This window comes from Cyanistes caeruleus, chromosome 18 (genome assembly GCF_971803275.1).
Source record: "Cyanistes caeruleus chromosome 18, bCyaCae1.hap1.1, whole genome shotgun sequence".
NCBI classification, from domain to species: domain Eukaryota; kingdom Metazoa; phylum Chordata; class Aves; order Passeriformes; family Paridae; genus Cyanistes; species Cyanistes caeruleus.
This window is the reverse complement of record NC_141718.1, coordinates 7,271,910-7,284,782: the sequence shown is the minus strand read 5'-3', so window position 1 is coordinate 7,284,782 and position 12,873 is coordinate 7,271,910. Positions and strand designations below refer to the sequence as shown.

General features: G+C 42.7%; 1 protein-coding gene across 50 annotated transcripts in view; it reads right to left on the bottom strand.

Moving 5' to 3' along the window:
* Positions 1-12,873, bottom strand: part of ARVCF (ARVCF delta catenin family member) — a 249,348-nt gene that overhangs the window by 46,284 nt on the left and 190,191 nt on the right. For 33 of the 50 annotated variants that reach the window (XM_086856241.1, XM_086856223.1, XM_086856261.1 and 30 more), the window contains 2 exons: positions 4,726-4,843; positions 3,308-3,479 (listed from right to left, as the gene is read on the bottom strand). In XM_086856241.1, coding sequence (XP_086712367.1) covers positions 3,308-3,479; positions 4,726-4,843 — 290 coding nt within the window. Of the gene's footprint in view, positions 1-1,003; positions 1,022-3,307; positions 3,480-4,725; positions 4,844-12,873 lie in introns of all 50 variants that reach the window. The other 17 variants (XM_086856216.1, XM_086856232.1, XM_086856247.1 and 14 more) reach the window with 1 other exon arrangement.

Sequence of the window (12,873 nt, the reverse complement as noted above, 5' to 3'; positions counted from 1 at the left end):
ATTAATTCCCAAATGCTTGCTTTCTGGTTGAAATAAAAGTTTAAGGCAAAGTATTTCTTCATAACAATCCCACCTTATCCTCCCTGGTGCTCATTAATACAGCCCCTGAGCTGGCCACAAAGGAGCGACAGAAACCAAGGGCTGAGCTCTGTCCTGCCAACAAGTCCATCCTCCACAGCCTTACCACTCACAGTCCAAAATCAGTGTCCTGCAGAACACTACCCAGCACCATTTCTTGGATTGAGCAATTAGGTTTTGGTTGGTTGGATTTTCCCATCCCCATCGTTTCTCCTTCGGCCCAACCCTCCCAAACCTGTGATCTGAAGCAAATGTCACAACCTGAAAATGCCCCCGCCTTCACCCCCAAATCAGTCTCAGTAAAGCAGTCTCCCAGGCACCCACAGCCTATCAACTTCCCAGCCAAGGGAAGCTTTTTGTGTCTTCCAGGTGCAATTTTACTTATTATGCTGGGAGGAGAAGCTGAAGCCAGCCAACCGAAGCCCCTGAGAAAGGTACTGAGGTAGCTTCACCCAGCTCCTGTGTGTGACAATAACAGAGCTGCAGCAGCCCAGGCATGTGCCCACAAAGAAAAAGTACCAAGCACCCCTGAGAACACACACCCAAGTGCTGCAAGCTCACAGCTCCTTCCACTCCCCAGCCCAGCCAGCAGAGCCTTCCATCTGACAGGGCTGGTGACACAGCCCACACTTGGGTGTGCCTGCTCTCCTGGGCTTAGCAGGCCAGCTGTTCAGCAATTCCCCTACTGCACTTATACCAAAAATGAATAAATCCTTGTGTTTTCCATTTGTGGCATGGAAAGACCAAACTGCAAAAGCTCCCTCAGAGGATTTTTCCATGTCTGCTGAAATGAACAGGAGGATGTGCTGGGGGAGCAGAGGAGAAGGTGGATGAACAAGACCTTGATTTCAGCTCTTAGCCTTGCACGTGAAAGCTGAGCAAAGCATGTTATGGTGATGATGAAAAGAAAATATTGCAGACTCACCTTGATTGAACCACTCCTCTAATTACCAGAAAAGCAGCAAAAGAAAAACAAAAATTTACAGGATGAAGAAAATACAAAGGAACAGTCACAAAGAGGTAGAATTTCACAGAACAGGTTCAAAACCTGAGTATTACAAGACTACAGAAGCTTCATCAATTAAAAAACCAAACCAAGGTATTTAACTTTCTCCCTTCTGTTCCTGCTAAAAACTCCCAATCTTTCTATGCACAGTTTTGTTTTTGTTGTTTTTTTTTTAAGCTTTTCTTTCTCTTTATTAAATGAAAAGGTGCTCACAGAATTGAGGGGACAGAAGGATGACTAGCCCTTTGCAGAAGTGTTTGAACCACTGTGATCAATGACCATGAAATAAAACAAAAGAAACATGGAAACACTGTGAGATTAAGTGAACATGAAAAGGAGAGAATGGGTCAATTTTGAAGTTCTAGACTGAGAAAATTAAGATAGGTTCAGACCAGTATCCATGTAAATTTAACAGCGAGACAAGAGAGCTTTTCTTTATGATTTTAAAAGCACATTTATGAATGGATTTTAACTTTTCTTTTTAAGCACAACAGTTGTCTGAGACCCTCTATTCTTCCGATCTACATCCTATGAGCTGTGAGCTCAGCATTATCACCAGTTGATTTCCCTCAGGGGAACAGCACGCTTTCAAAAGAGCACTGCAAAAAGGTGGAAAAAACCATTAAAAAATATTGTCATTTCCTGCTGAACACACAGAGCCAAACCCAAGCTGTCACTGAGTGCCTGCACTGCTTGCTGCAATCCACAGGCTCATCCCCAGTGTCAGATGATTTTTGAGACCAATTTATCCCAAAAGACATGAGCTGGTGCTTCAGCTGATGAACAGAAGTACCCGGGTGCACAGCCCCAGGAGAGGGATCTCTAAGTGGGCTCTGGCAGACATCTGGCGTGGGACACACACCTGGGCGTGCTCCTGGTCACTGCCATCGAGGGGATGAGGACAGGTCCCCCTCAGCACAACACCCTCCCCCTCCTCCCACGGGGCACTCAGAGCTTTTATGGCTAGAAGTGTTTCCATTGATGTGTTGCTCTCAAGCAAAGCAACAACATGGACTGCAAGTGGAGGGGAACAGGCTCAAGTCAGCACTCATGCAAGGTCTCCAAAGGGTATCACACTGCAGGTTCAGTCACTCCCTGTGAGAACAGGCAGGCAGAATTATTTCCTTAGTTCCCCCCAGCTCCCTCCCCTCTTTCAGAAGATTCCCATCAATTTTTTATTTTAAACAGTTTAAATGTAGTTGATGACAGACTAGTCTGCAAAAGCAAGTTCACACTGTGATGACTTCCCTAACGCATATGGAAACACATAATATTTTAATAACTTGTGCAGGTCATATCAAAGAGTAATGAGCACCACACAGTCCATCAAGTTCAAACAACTCCATATCAGTTCTTTAGGGGCAAAACCCTTCCTTGTACCTGGCTATAAATAATAAGCCAGGATGTGTGTACTCATGAATGAGGAGAATGAAGCCTAGACAGAAAATGGAATTTATTATCTCTGAATTCATCTAGAACAGTCATTTCTCTAAAAAGGAAAGAAAACAGAATTCAGTCTAGAATAGTAATTTCTCTAAAACAACAAAGAAAACAGATTATAATTTGAGTGTCTCTTTGTAAAGGAAACATGGAAGGGGGGCTACTGAGACTATTAATCCTCTTTTGTAATGAAACTCATTTGCAACACTCATGCCCCAGAGGAGAGAACAGGTCTAAAAGTGACTGACAATTAAAAGCTACAAAATCGTGTTTGCAATTTAAATTACTGAAATAGTGACTGAACTGGGAGGTTGTACATTTTGGCTGAGTGGGAGGGAAGGCTTTTAGTTTGTTTTCAAGTATGAGAGTCTTGAGGCATGGAAGATGTACAGGCAGGAGTGCCATGCAAGGGGATGGATGGATGGATCCATGCTGGCCTGGCTTCCCAAGAAGGGGACACATGCTACACAGCCAGGCAAGGGAACTGAGCAGAGGTGACAGATGCAAGAACACAGCAATGCAGAGGAGAGGCAGAGCACATCCACCTTTTTCCAACAGCAGTGTCCTCCGTCAGCATGCAGCACTCCTGTTTAAAGCCAAACAAACTTACAGCAATAGTGGAAAAAAGAATCCCAAACATCCAACAGTGGTGCAACATGGGAGATAAACACATGCCAGGACACTCCAAAAGCTGCATCATCCTAAACAAGCACGATCAATGTGCTTGCACAGCAACATTACCCCCAAATCCATTTCCAGGTCTGAGCTTTCTGCAGCACATACCTTTAGCTTTTTTTCCACCAAAACAACCAGCATCATCTTTCTTCTTCTTCTGGGAGCCTCCTGTGCCTGTAGTCTGACCAGCATCTAGTTCTTGGTACTTATCGGCTCCAGGGACCTCTTTGTGGACATGATAGGAAAGGTTCCGCATGATGCACACACAGTTCTCCACAGACTGTCACAGAGAAATTGATGTTATACGAAGTACTGCACCCCTTACCTGCAAACCATTTTATTGTACAGAGAAGGGCTCAGGGAAATTGAAAAAAGAAGGCTACCTATTCCAGGAAATCCATGCAGCTCTCAAGGAAGATTTAGTCAAGACCCTTAAATTAAAGTTCATTCTTCTTCTAAACCCCATTTTATTTTTCCAAAAGTGAAACGCTTTATAAATAGTATCCATTCAAAATGAAAACTCTCTAATCAAAAATACCACTTGATCTTACATAAAGAATACAATTCACCAAAAGATCAAACACACAGCAGAAAATGATCATATAAGGATCTTATTTTAAGCCAAGTTTCCCTCTCGTTCTTCCAACATTTACAATCTCCAAGGGGCCCATTTTATTAAATTTTCTCTGGGTCAAAACCTAGGCCTTGTGAGGATTTCAATGCGAACACACGTTTCCTGTAGTAATAGCTAATCCACAGCACATCGGGTTCTGACAAGAGCAATGCTCTGTAGGTTGCAATGGAAACCACCAGGTGGTTACAAAATCCACTTCCAAAATTACCTGATTAAGTAACAGGGCTTTGTAACTCCCCTGTTCAGGCCATCACATGGTGAGATTCAGAATAAAATAACGATGCTTTACAAGCCGTCTGGTGTTATAAAGAAATAGTATGCTCTTTTTTTAAACAGGTTAAATTTATGATATTCCTTATGCATATAAATACACTTTCAAGTGCCACGAGATGATAAAAACAGATTAATAAAATCTGCACAAAAAAAAAAAAGCTACAGTGAAAGTGCTGCAGGTCTGAAGACATTTCTTAGTGTCTAAGCACTTCAGTCTTCAGAGATGGCGCTGAATAAAGTCTTTAAAATGGGAACTGACTCCTTTGCTGCTTTGTGCAAATGGGACTCAATTCTGATTTGGAGACTGCACTTATAAATGCCAATTAAGTAATGCAGAACAATAGCAATAATGTCACTGATAATAAAGACCTACTCTCCCCACCTCTCTCAGCAACCAGCCTTTGCTCCCCTCACCAGCCATAGAGAGAAACACAGGAGCATCCTGCTGATACCCCATCAGCAGTACCACAGATACCAGAGATGAGATGAAGACAATTACTCTATTTTCTGAGGCAAGCATAATCTTCTTCTGATACCAGCAAACAGAAGTTGGATCCCAGTGCAACACTTCAGCATAAATTAATGCAAACATCCACTATGTTCTAATACTCAAATTCACCTTATTGTCCGTGTCCTTCTTGCCAACCGCAGACTGCAAAGCATGAAGGAGGGCATCCACCAGGCCATCACACTCTCTCAGTCTTCTGCGTGCTTCTGCTCCATCTGAACTGACATTCCTGACAGGAGAAGAATTGAAAGAAAATTCAGCCCTGTAGCCTTCACTATAAAGCTGAAGGTGCATTGATTTATACTACAATTATTAAGAACTCATCACCTTGGATGAAAAATTAGGAGGCCAAGTAGACTGACAAACCTCCTAAATCTCAGTAAAGCATGGGCAATGCACATCTGCAACTCTCTGAGCCTGATCAAAAAGGGGAACACAAGGAGATGCCTACAAACACATTATCTACTTTGTGGGTGAGTCCAGAGACTACCTTAAACCAGCCTGGAGTCTGCAGAGCAAACAGTATGCAAACCAAAAATTTAATTTCAAAACCAGCAGTTCCAAACTGAAAGATACTTTCACCACCTTAGGAAAAACATGCAAAGTCGCAAGATTGCTCAGCAGTATCATGGCCACAGAAACTGAAAAGGCTGTGTGCAGCAGATTCAGCACAAAGTCTTGATCAGTCACCTCTGGAAAGGGAACAACAACAGTTTACATGGCTTTGAATTTCTCAAAACACTGCACAGGAGAATTGCACAGATAGAAGAAGCCAGACAGAGTGTAAGTTACTGAAAGTTACACTTGTCAGTGACTGCAAAAACTGTCAGAGGGGACCTTTGAACTTGGTCTCTCCCCAAGCAGGCACAAACTGATACCTCAGCCTTGCAGAAGCATCAGTCTGTCATTACCCAACAAATATATAAAATTCAAGTCAATTTTCCAAATGCTGCCTCCCCCCACTTTTTATTTAGGGGAAAATGAAGTACCAGAATTATTCTTAATAGTGCTCACTGACCAAACCTGTATAGACGCTCTTCCCAAAGCTGAAGGGCACTTTTTTCAACAATAACACACACAACCTTTCAACTTCCAGGTCTTTGAATCCAACAAAGCCATGTAAGGTTACCTCTCAAAAGCTCAGGACAACATCATTACCTTCTGTTATCAGGATCATGCAGTCAGTTTTTGCTTTTAACTAGACGGACTGCTAATCTCCAAGTAATTAACAAATGAATCATGGTCCCTTCTCATGTCCTGGTCATTCTGGGAAGGCTACTGTGTTAATTGCATAGCTAGGAAAACCCACATTTTCTTAAAGACCTCTCAAAATATGAAGGCACTTAATTGTGAGCTGTAACAGCACATTAACTTTCAATTAAGAACACAAATGAAATGCACAGATAAACAAATTCTCTCCTCAAATCCTAACACAGAGCTTCACCTCTGGCAATGAATGCTAGGAGGCAGGTAAAGTGGATATTAAAATGATTCTACAGGATAGATGGAAGAGAATTCTACATGCTGTTTTCCCATCTCCAGTTGTACTAATCCTTTTGTATCAAAAACACAAATGTGAATTTTAATGCTACGTCTTTATGAAACTGAAATTAGAATTCACATTCTCTGAAATACCTTTCAGGAGTTATAACAATAAATGATAGCAGCTCCACCTTCAAGCACATCTATTAATGTGGAACACAACTTATTAAGCTTCAGGGTGACAGAAATGCACTATAAATGGTCTTATCTGGAGCTGTGTATCACATTTTTTATTCCCTCATTAAGTCTCAGAGTGTTAGAATTCAGAAGCAACACTTGCAGACTAAAGGCAGAACAGCTCAGCCTTCACACCTTCTTTGCCCTATGGCCCACTCAGAACAGATTTTTCTCTGGCTCATTTGTGCTACCACACTTGCACCAAATTTGTTTTAACTTTGGTTATGAATAGCGTCACAGTATTGTGTATCCTGCTTTCTTCTTGATCTGTACTGGGGCTAATACCAAGGCAGACACTGATAAGGTTATGACTGAAAAAAATATCATAATATTGTATGTGTGACCTGCTGATTTCACTGTCTCTTGAACTATAGAAAAAATTACCGAAAATTAATGCCCCGAGAAAATATTCCCACATATATCACACATAAATAAGCATGAAAACTCTGCAAGATCAAGTTAATAGCTAATTAATGCTATGACTAAGTTATCCAGACATCAAACTTTGCAGTTTTAATATTTTAACTAGCACATCACAAAATGTATCTTTATGAGCATCTCATGCAGAAACATCTGCTCTGTAACTACCAACTCTCACGATTTTGTTAGTCCTCCCTCCCTGGGTAATGAGCTTCCTGCAGCCCTTGGGATTTATCTGCCATGGAAGAACAAACCCCATTTCCTTGTCTGTAACTGTACCCCAGACCTACAGGAGAGCTCAGCTCCCACTCCTGTCCCAGCAGTCCAGGCAGATCTCAGGCAGACAAAGCCCAGGGAAATCAGCACCTGCGTCGTGAGTCTGCTCTTCCCGCTGCTCCAACACTGCAGAAGACAGTTAACATCTCCAAAACCCCATGGAAATATTTGCATTTCAGATCCATGCCAGTCATCTCTAAGCTCTAAACTAAGGTGGACCTTATGAAAATGATGACAGCATGCTTTGACTAAATTCTCATCTGGCAATCCCGGGAGAAGTGCTACAAGGTTTGGCTTCCATGATCCAGAGCTGCCTTCACAAGTCCCTGCAACCCAGGAAAATGCCAGGTTGTATTTCTGCTGTGATGTTAAGACTATACCATTGACCTCCTTGAAAAGCATCACTTGGTAGTCAATGATCAAATTCACCTTGGGTCTTCAGGAAGGGCTGGAGGATGAAAACAAAAGGGACGACATGGACAGGTGGGCTACTGCTGGCACCGGTCATAAAAAAGGACAGAAACTGCCATGGAATAGTCAACCTGACAGTACACTCCAGTGACAGGAGTCAGGAAAAATCTCTTCCCATTTCACATCTGACCTGGACTGTTCTGCATCTTTTATCTGTTAAACGTGGTGGAATGAAATGTAACCAAACCATCATCCAAAGGAAGTTTTCAAAGCAAGGTTTCTGAACACCCTTCTTCCATGAGTGATGGAAATCAACAAACATGACTGATTCCAGCAGTTAAGACAGGCTTTGGAGTCCCCTTACACAGGGCAACACTCCACAGAAGGAATGCACAGCCTCACCCTGGCCAGAAACTCATGCAATGGAGATATGTAACATATGGCATCCAGACTTGGAGAAAGTAGAAAGCTTTGCTTTTCATTTAACTTTTCTACACATTAGACAAGTATTGCTTTACACTAGAAGTAATTTTTCAGTAGATGGAGTGTTTCACACAAGATACCAAACAGAAAGGCAGCTGAGACCCCAGCTGAGGTGCTGCTCACTCTGTCACTTAGGAGACAGGCTGCCATGCAAGAACTGGCACGGCCACAAGATTCTGCAATTCAACCAATGATCTCACTGACTTGCTTGCTGGGGCAAATTAAAATCGAGAACCTCTGCAGATATAAGTCAAAGCTAGTTATTGAAGTTTGAACAATTCTGCAAGGGTTTTGAGGCTCTGCTGATGAGCAAATATCCTGTTACAAAGGAAAATAAAGAAAAAAATGACTGCCCATTCAGAATGGTGGGAATGGTGAGGGGGAACTACCCAAACTATTTTTACACAAACCAACAACAAATGAGACCTGCCATTCATCCCCGGTATTCTGTACAATCTGTTTCTCTTGCCTTGTCTCTTCAACCCCAGGAAGGTCTCTGCTGCTTTCCCTGACTTTCCTGCTTTTCAATACTTTTCCAAAAGTCTGTTAAATGACAAATAGATTTTAAAAACAGAACTGTCTTTCTTATGTCACAATGCAAAGGGTAATAGAAACCTTCAGTGTGCTTCTTGTAAATATACGCAGTCTGAACAAAAACAAAACACAGAATTACGTAACTCCAGGTATATAGGAAAGAAACCAACTGCATGACTGATTTATTTAACACAGTAAAGCACAAATCTCACTCCAGAGATTTTATATCTCCGGCCTTTATCTAGAAAAAGCAACCTGGATTCTTCCTCAAATTCTTGGAGTCCAGACTGTGGCCAGGACTAGGGGAAGAGAATTTGTAAGGATGTTGCAGTATGTGCTTTCCCTAGGAAAAAAACCCCAAAACAACAAAGCAAAGAAGCACTAAGTAAATGTTAAATAAAAGTAAATACCCCCAGCATAGAAACTCATCAGGCTAGGAATGCAGTCTGTTGCTATTAAAGACTTCAGAGAACCGGGGCGAGCGTGCTGAGAAATCTGTTCACGCCTTAGATAAGGTTATCATTATCACCGAAGAGTTGTCTTAATAATATGCAATTCTGAATGCTACATTTACATCTGCAGAACAGAGCTGGCATTCCTCATCCCTAGGAGAGGTGAGCTGTTACTACTGGCTGTGGCACACACCAGAATTATCTTCAAGAGAAAAGACTTAAAAGTAATTAAGTACAGGGTACTTAATTTGCACTCTTTCAACGCAATCATGTGGCAGTGCCCCCTCTGTGCTCTCCCTAATAATCTGACAGACAGAGTGGAGATGGGGAGAGCTTTTGGATTGTTTTCTTTTTAATGATGAAGAGAAACTTGAAAATAAAGGCAGACACACCTTCTTCTCTGAAAATTGAAACTACTATTTCCAGGACTGTTGTGTCTGTCACTTGGCTGGAGAGCCCCATCAGTTGCTATCCTACCATGCTGCAGATGAAGCCAAGGCTGGAGTGTTACTGAACACTTACCCTCCTGCCTCAGTTCAGCAGGTGTAAAAAGCACTTTGTTTAGAGATCTAGCTGGGAATGAAGACAACTGCTTGAAGACTCTGCTTTTTCTATAAATAGGAAGTTGAACTTGAAATTTTCAAGACATCCTCCTAGTAATGCTTCCACCTTTCCCTGGAAGAATCACAGCTAAGAGATGAAACTGAGACAGTGATGAGCTCTTTCCAACCCCTTGCTAGGCTCTGACCAGCACCATCACTGAGGCTTTGCTGTCCAGACACTGAGTTTTGCATACTTCAGCTGATAAAAGACTGCCAGCTTCTCACAAATCTAGCTTAAAATATATCAGTTGTTCTGTCCGCCTACTCTGGCAGGCAGGACCCTTGCTACACAAACAACCCTTCCATACCCACACACTGCTTCATAATAAAGAAATTTTTATTTGGATGCCAGCCAAAGGAGATGGATCAATAATAGATGTAGTAAATGAACTCTATTTCCAAGTGCATTTGAAGTCTGCTATGTCTCAAAGGAGGAATGTACAACACTTAAAAATCATTCCATCATTTCATGCAGAAATAGAATGGATTCCATACTTCAGTTCACATCAAATAACAGAAAGTTTAATTGGTATTAAAGTTCATTGTTCTGAAAACAAGAGAAAAAGAAAGAAGCTGTCTGTGACTCAAAGATAGCCTGATCCAAGCAGCTCTGGTCAGAGGGCCCTCCATAGCACAATGCAGTTTGTCAGCAGACAGCTCAGTCAGAACTCAGAGAATATGGTAAAGAAAGCAGAAAAAGGCCAAAGTCCAAGTGAAATGCACAGAAAGCCAGAGAAGCTCTGCTGATGCTGATTTAGGTAAGGAGCAGCTGGACAGTAGTTGTTCAGACCTGGGACCCAAGTGGATACTGCTGCTCCATTCCAGCATTCACTGACCAGTTACACCCACGAGAGAAGCAGCAAAGCAGCCCCAGTTTCTTTGGATGCAAACCCTTCCACCTGTTTAGAGTGCTTGGTTTTGTTTAGTTGACCGATTGCTCAAAAGGACATGGCAAAAACCACGCCTGAAAAAGGGCTTTATGAGCTTAGTCTGTGTTCCAGCAAAACTGGTACAGAGCAAGAGATCTACAGGTCACCCTGTCACCTCTTATCCATGTCTGCACCACCTACAAGAGCTCTCCAACAGGCTGGAGCTCAAGAGTACAGTTTAACAAAGGATGGACTTGACATCTGTACCTTCTTATCTGTGGCATTCTACACCCAAAACAGCTTGTAATGCCTTTTCAGTAAAATACTGACTGGTTACTCCTGCATGACCTACTCAGAGGGCCTTAGCTTGCTCTCCTGTAATGTAAAATGATGCAGAAACGCATTGCACGAGAATTCCTTGATGCCCAGCAGCTACTTAGCTTGCAAATTATCCCAGTCTCTGCCTGCAGGAAAGGCCAAGGGGCTCTGCTTGTTTCATCACACATGCTTGCTGCCATGACAAAGAATCTCAAAAATACAGAAAAGAGGTGGCAGCACTACTCTTAAAAGGATCAGGGCTCACAAGCCTTCCAAAGCAGACTACATCCATTAGAGTGAGTGCAGGGAGCTTTGCTGCAGTCCTGCTCTTCACCCCACCACAGCAACAGACATATTTGTAGATTCCCTTTCCTGACAGCCAGGGGAGGAGGGACCTAGATTCATTCCTAAGTAATGACAAAAGGCAGTAAGCAAATGCACAACTTTAAATTTATACCTCAAGATATGATTGTAAAGCATTAAGGTTGCATGTAACTAGGTTATGTCTCTGCTGCTAAAATCTATGCATAATTTATTTATATTACAAGCTAAACATCAGGAACTGTCAGGAGGAACCCTAACAGCTCCTTACTAGCACGAATTAAACGCTCTGCTCATCATATAAGCCCCAGGACAGCCATATGCTGTGATCCTGCACAGTATCAGTAAGCTAATTAAGAAACTGCCTTCCCTCACTCCTCTCTTTTGTGTGGGTTTTTAATTTGAGTTGATTTTTTCCAGTCTGGGTTGGGCAGATAAGCTTCTCCCTTTTCGTGCTACTTGCTGCCTCCAAAGTGAAGATTCACAGGCAAATTTCGGTTCCATTTTTATCTCTTTCTGAAACTATTCCTTGACTGGAAGTCCACTTCAAAAGCACCTGTTGCACACCAAAAGACTGACAGTATCATTAGCTCCAGTAGCTGGAGCATCAGTCTCCCAAAGGCTGCACCCACTCTGAACACAACCCGAGCACAGCGGCCTCCAAGCACTGCGGGTGAGTGGGAGACAGAGATGGCAGCATCTGTCCTCAGCTCCCCTGCATGGGACAGTGAAGCATTCACCTTTGGGACAAGTCCTCTCCAGATGATCTTGGTTAAATAACTGCCCTGCAAAAGCACAGGAAAGACTACTTGAACTAGGAGAACACACAGAGTAAGGAGAAACATCAAACAAATGACTTTGTCCAAGAACCCTTTTTGGAGATGGGGAGAAGTTTAGCTGCTGAGGAGGGCTCTGTACTAATGCAAACTGGTTGCTGATATGAAAGCAGGAAATGTGAATTTTCAGGTGCCAGCCTTTAGTTTCTACCTTCTCAATTCTGCCATGCTTCAGTGAGTAAAGCTTCCTTGACACCATGGGCAGCTCATCTGGCAGTACCGCAGCAGTGTCACCTGAGCCTCACCTCCTGCACCCTGCTCTGCACTAGGCAGCACTTGCAGGTCACAGACTGGCACCTCAGTGCCTTCTCTCCTCAGCTGGAGATGAAGGCTGCCTCCAGTATACGAGTGCACACAGGACAAACATTAGGTGTCTGTCACCACATACTATTATCATACCTCCAGGATCTAGAGATGGATAGAGCTTGAAAGTAATGCATTTTGAAAGCTCTAATTCCCAGGCACTTTTCTTCAGAGAAAAGCCACACATTAATCATTAATAAGAAAGGAGGGCGTAAGAACCAGGTTTTGACAACCTTCTTTTCATTCCTCAAATTCAGCACACAGCAATGGGAAGAAAAAACAGGCACACCAACACCACTGATACACTCAATACAGGTATTTTCGGGGACAAAGAGAGAGACCTTTTCTGCCCAAACAAGACCACAGGTTGCCTGACAAACCTTCTTTACCTCCAGGTGCCTCACAGACACCCACACTCCTGCTACAAACAGTGTGTGCAGGGCTTGTCTGGGTACACACACGTGTTACAAATATATAAAGACATGAGGACTCTCACTCAGCCTTACCTGTGACTGAAACACTGCAAGTGACATCTGCAGGACAAGATGTACAGGCATGTACCATAATGCTCTGTCCTCCTCAGAAAAAAGGCTTAGAATATTTGCATACAAAAATGATTTGACACATCCCAAGAATTACTGATTTACCATCAAGCTCTGGCAGTCATCTTTCCTCTGAAGTACCTAAGAGGAGCCTGCAGATACTTTTACATCAT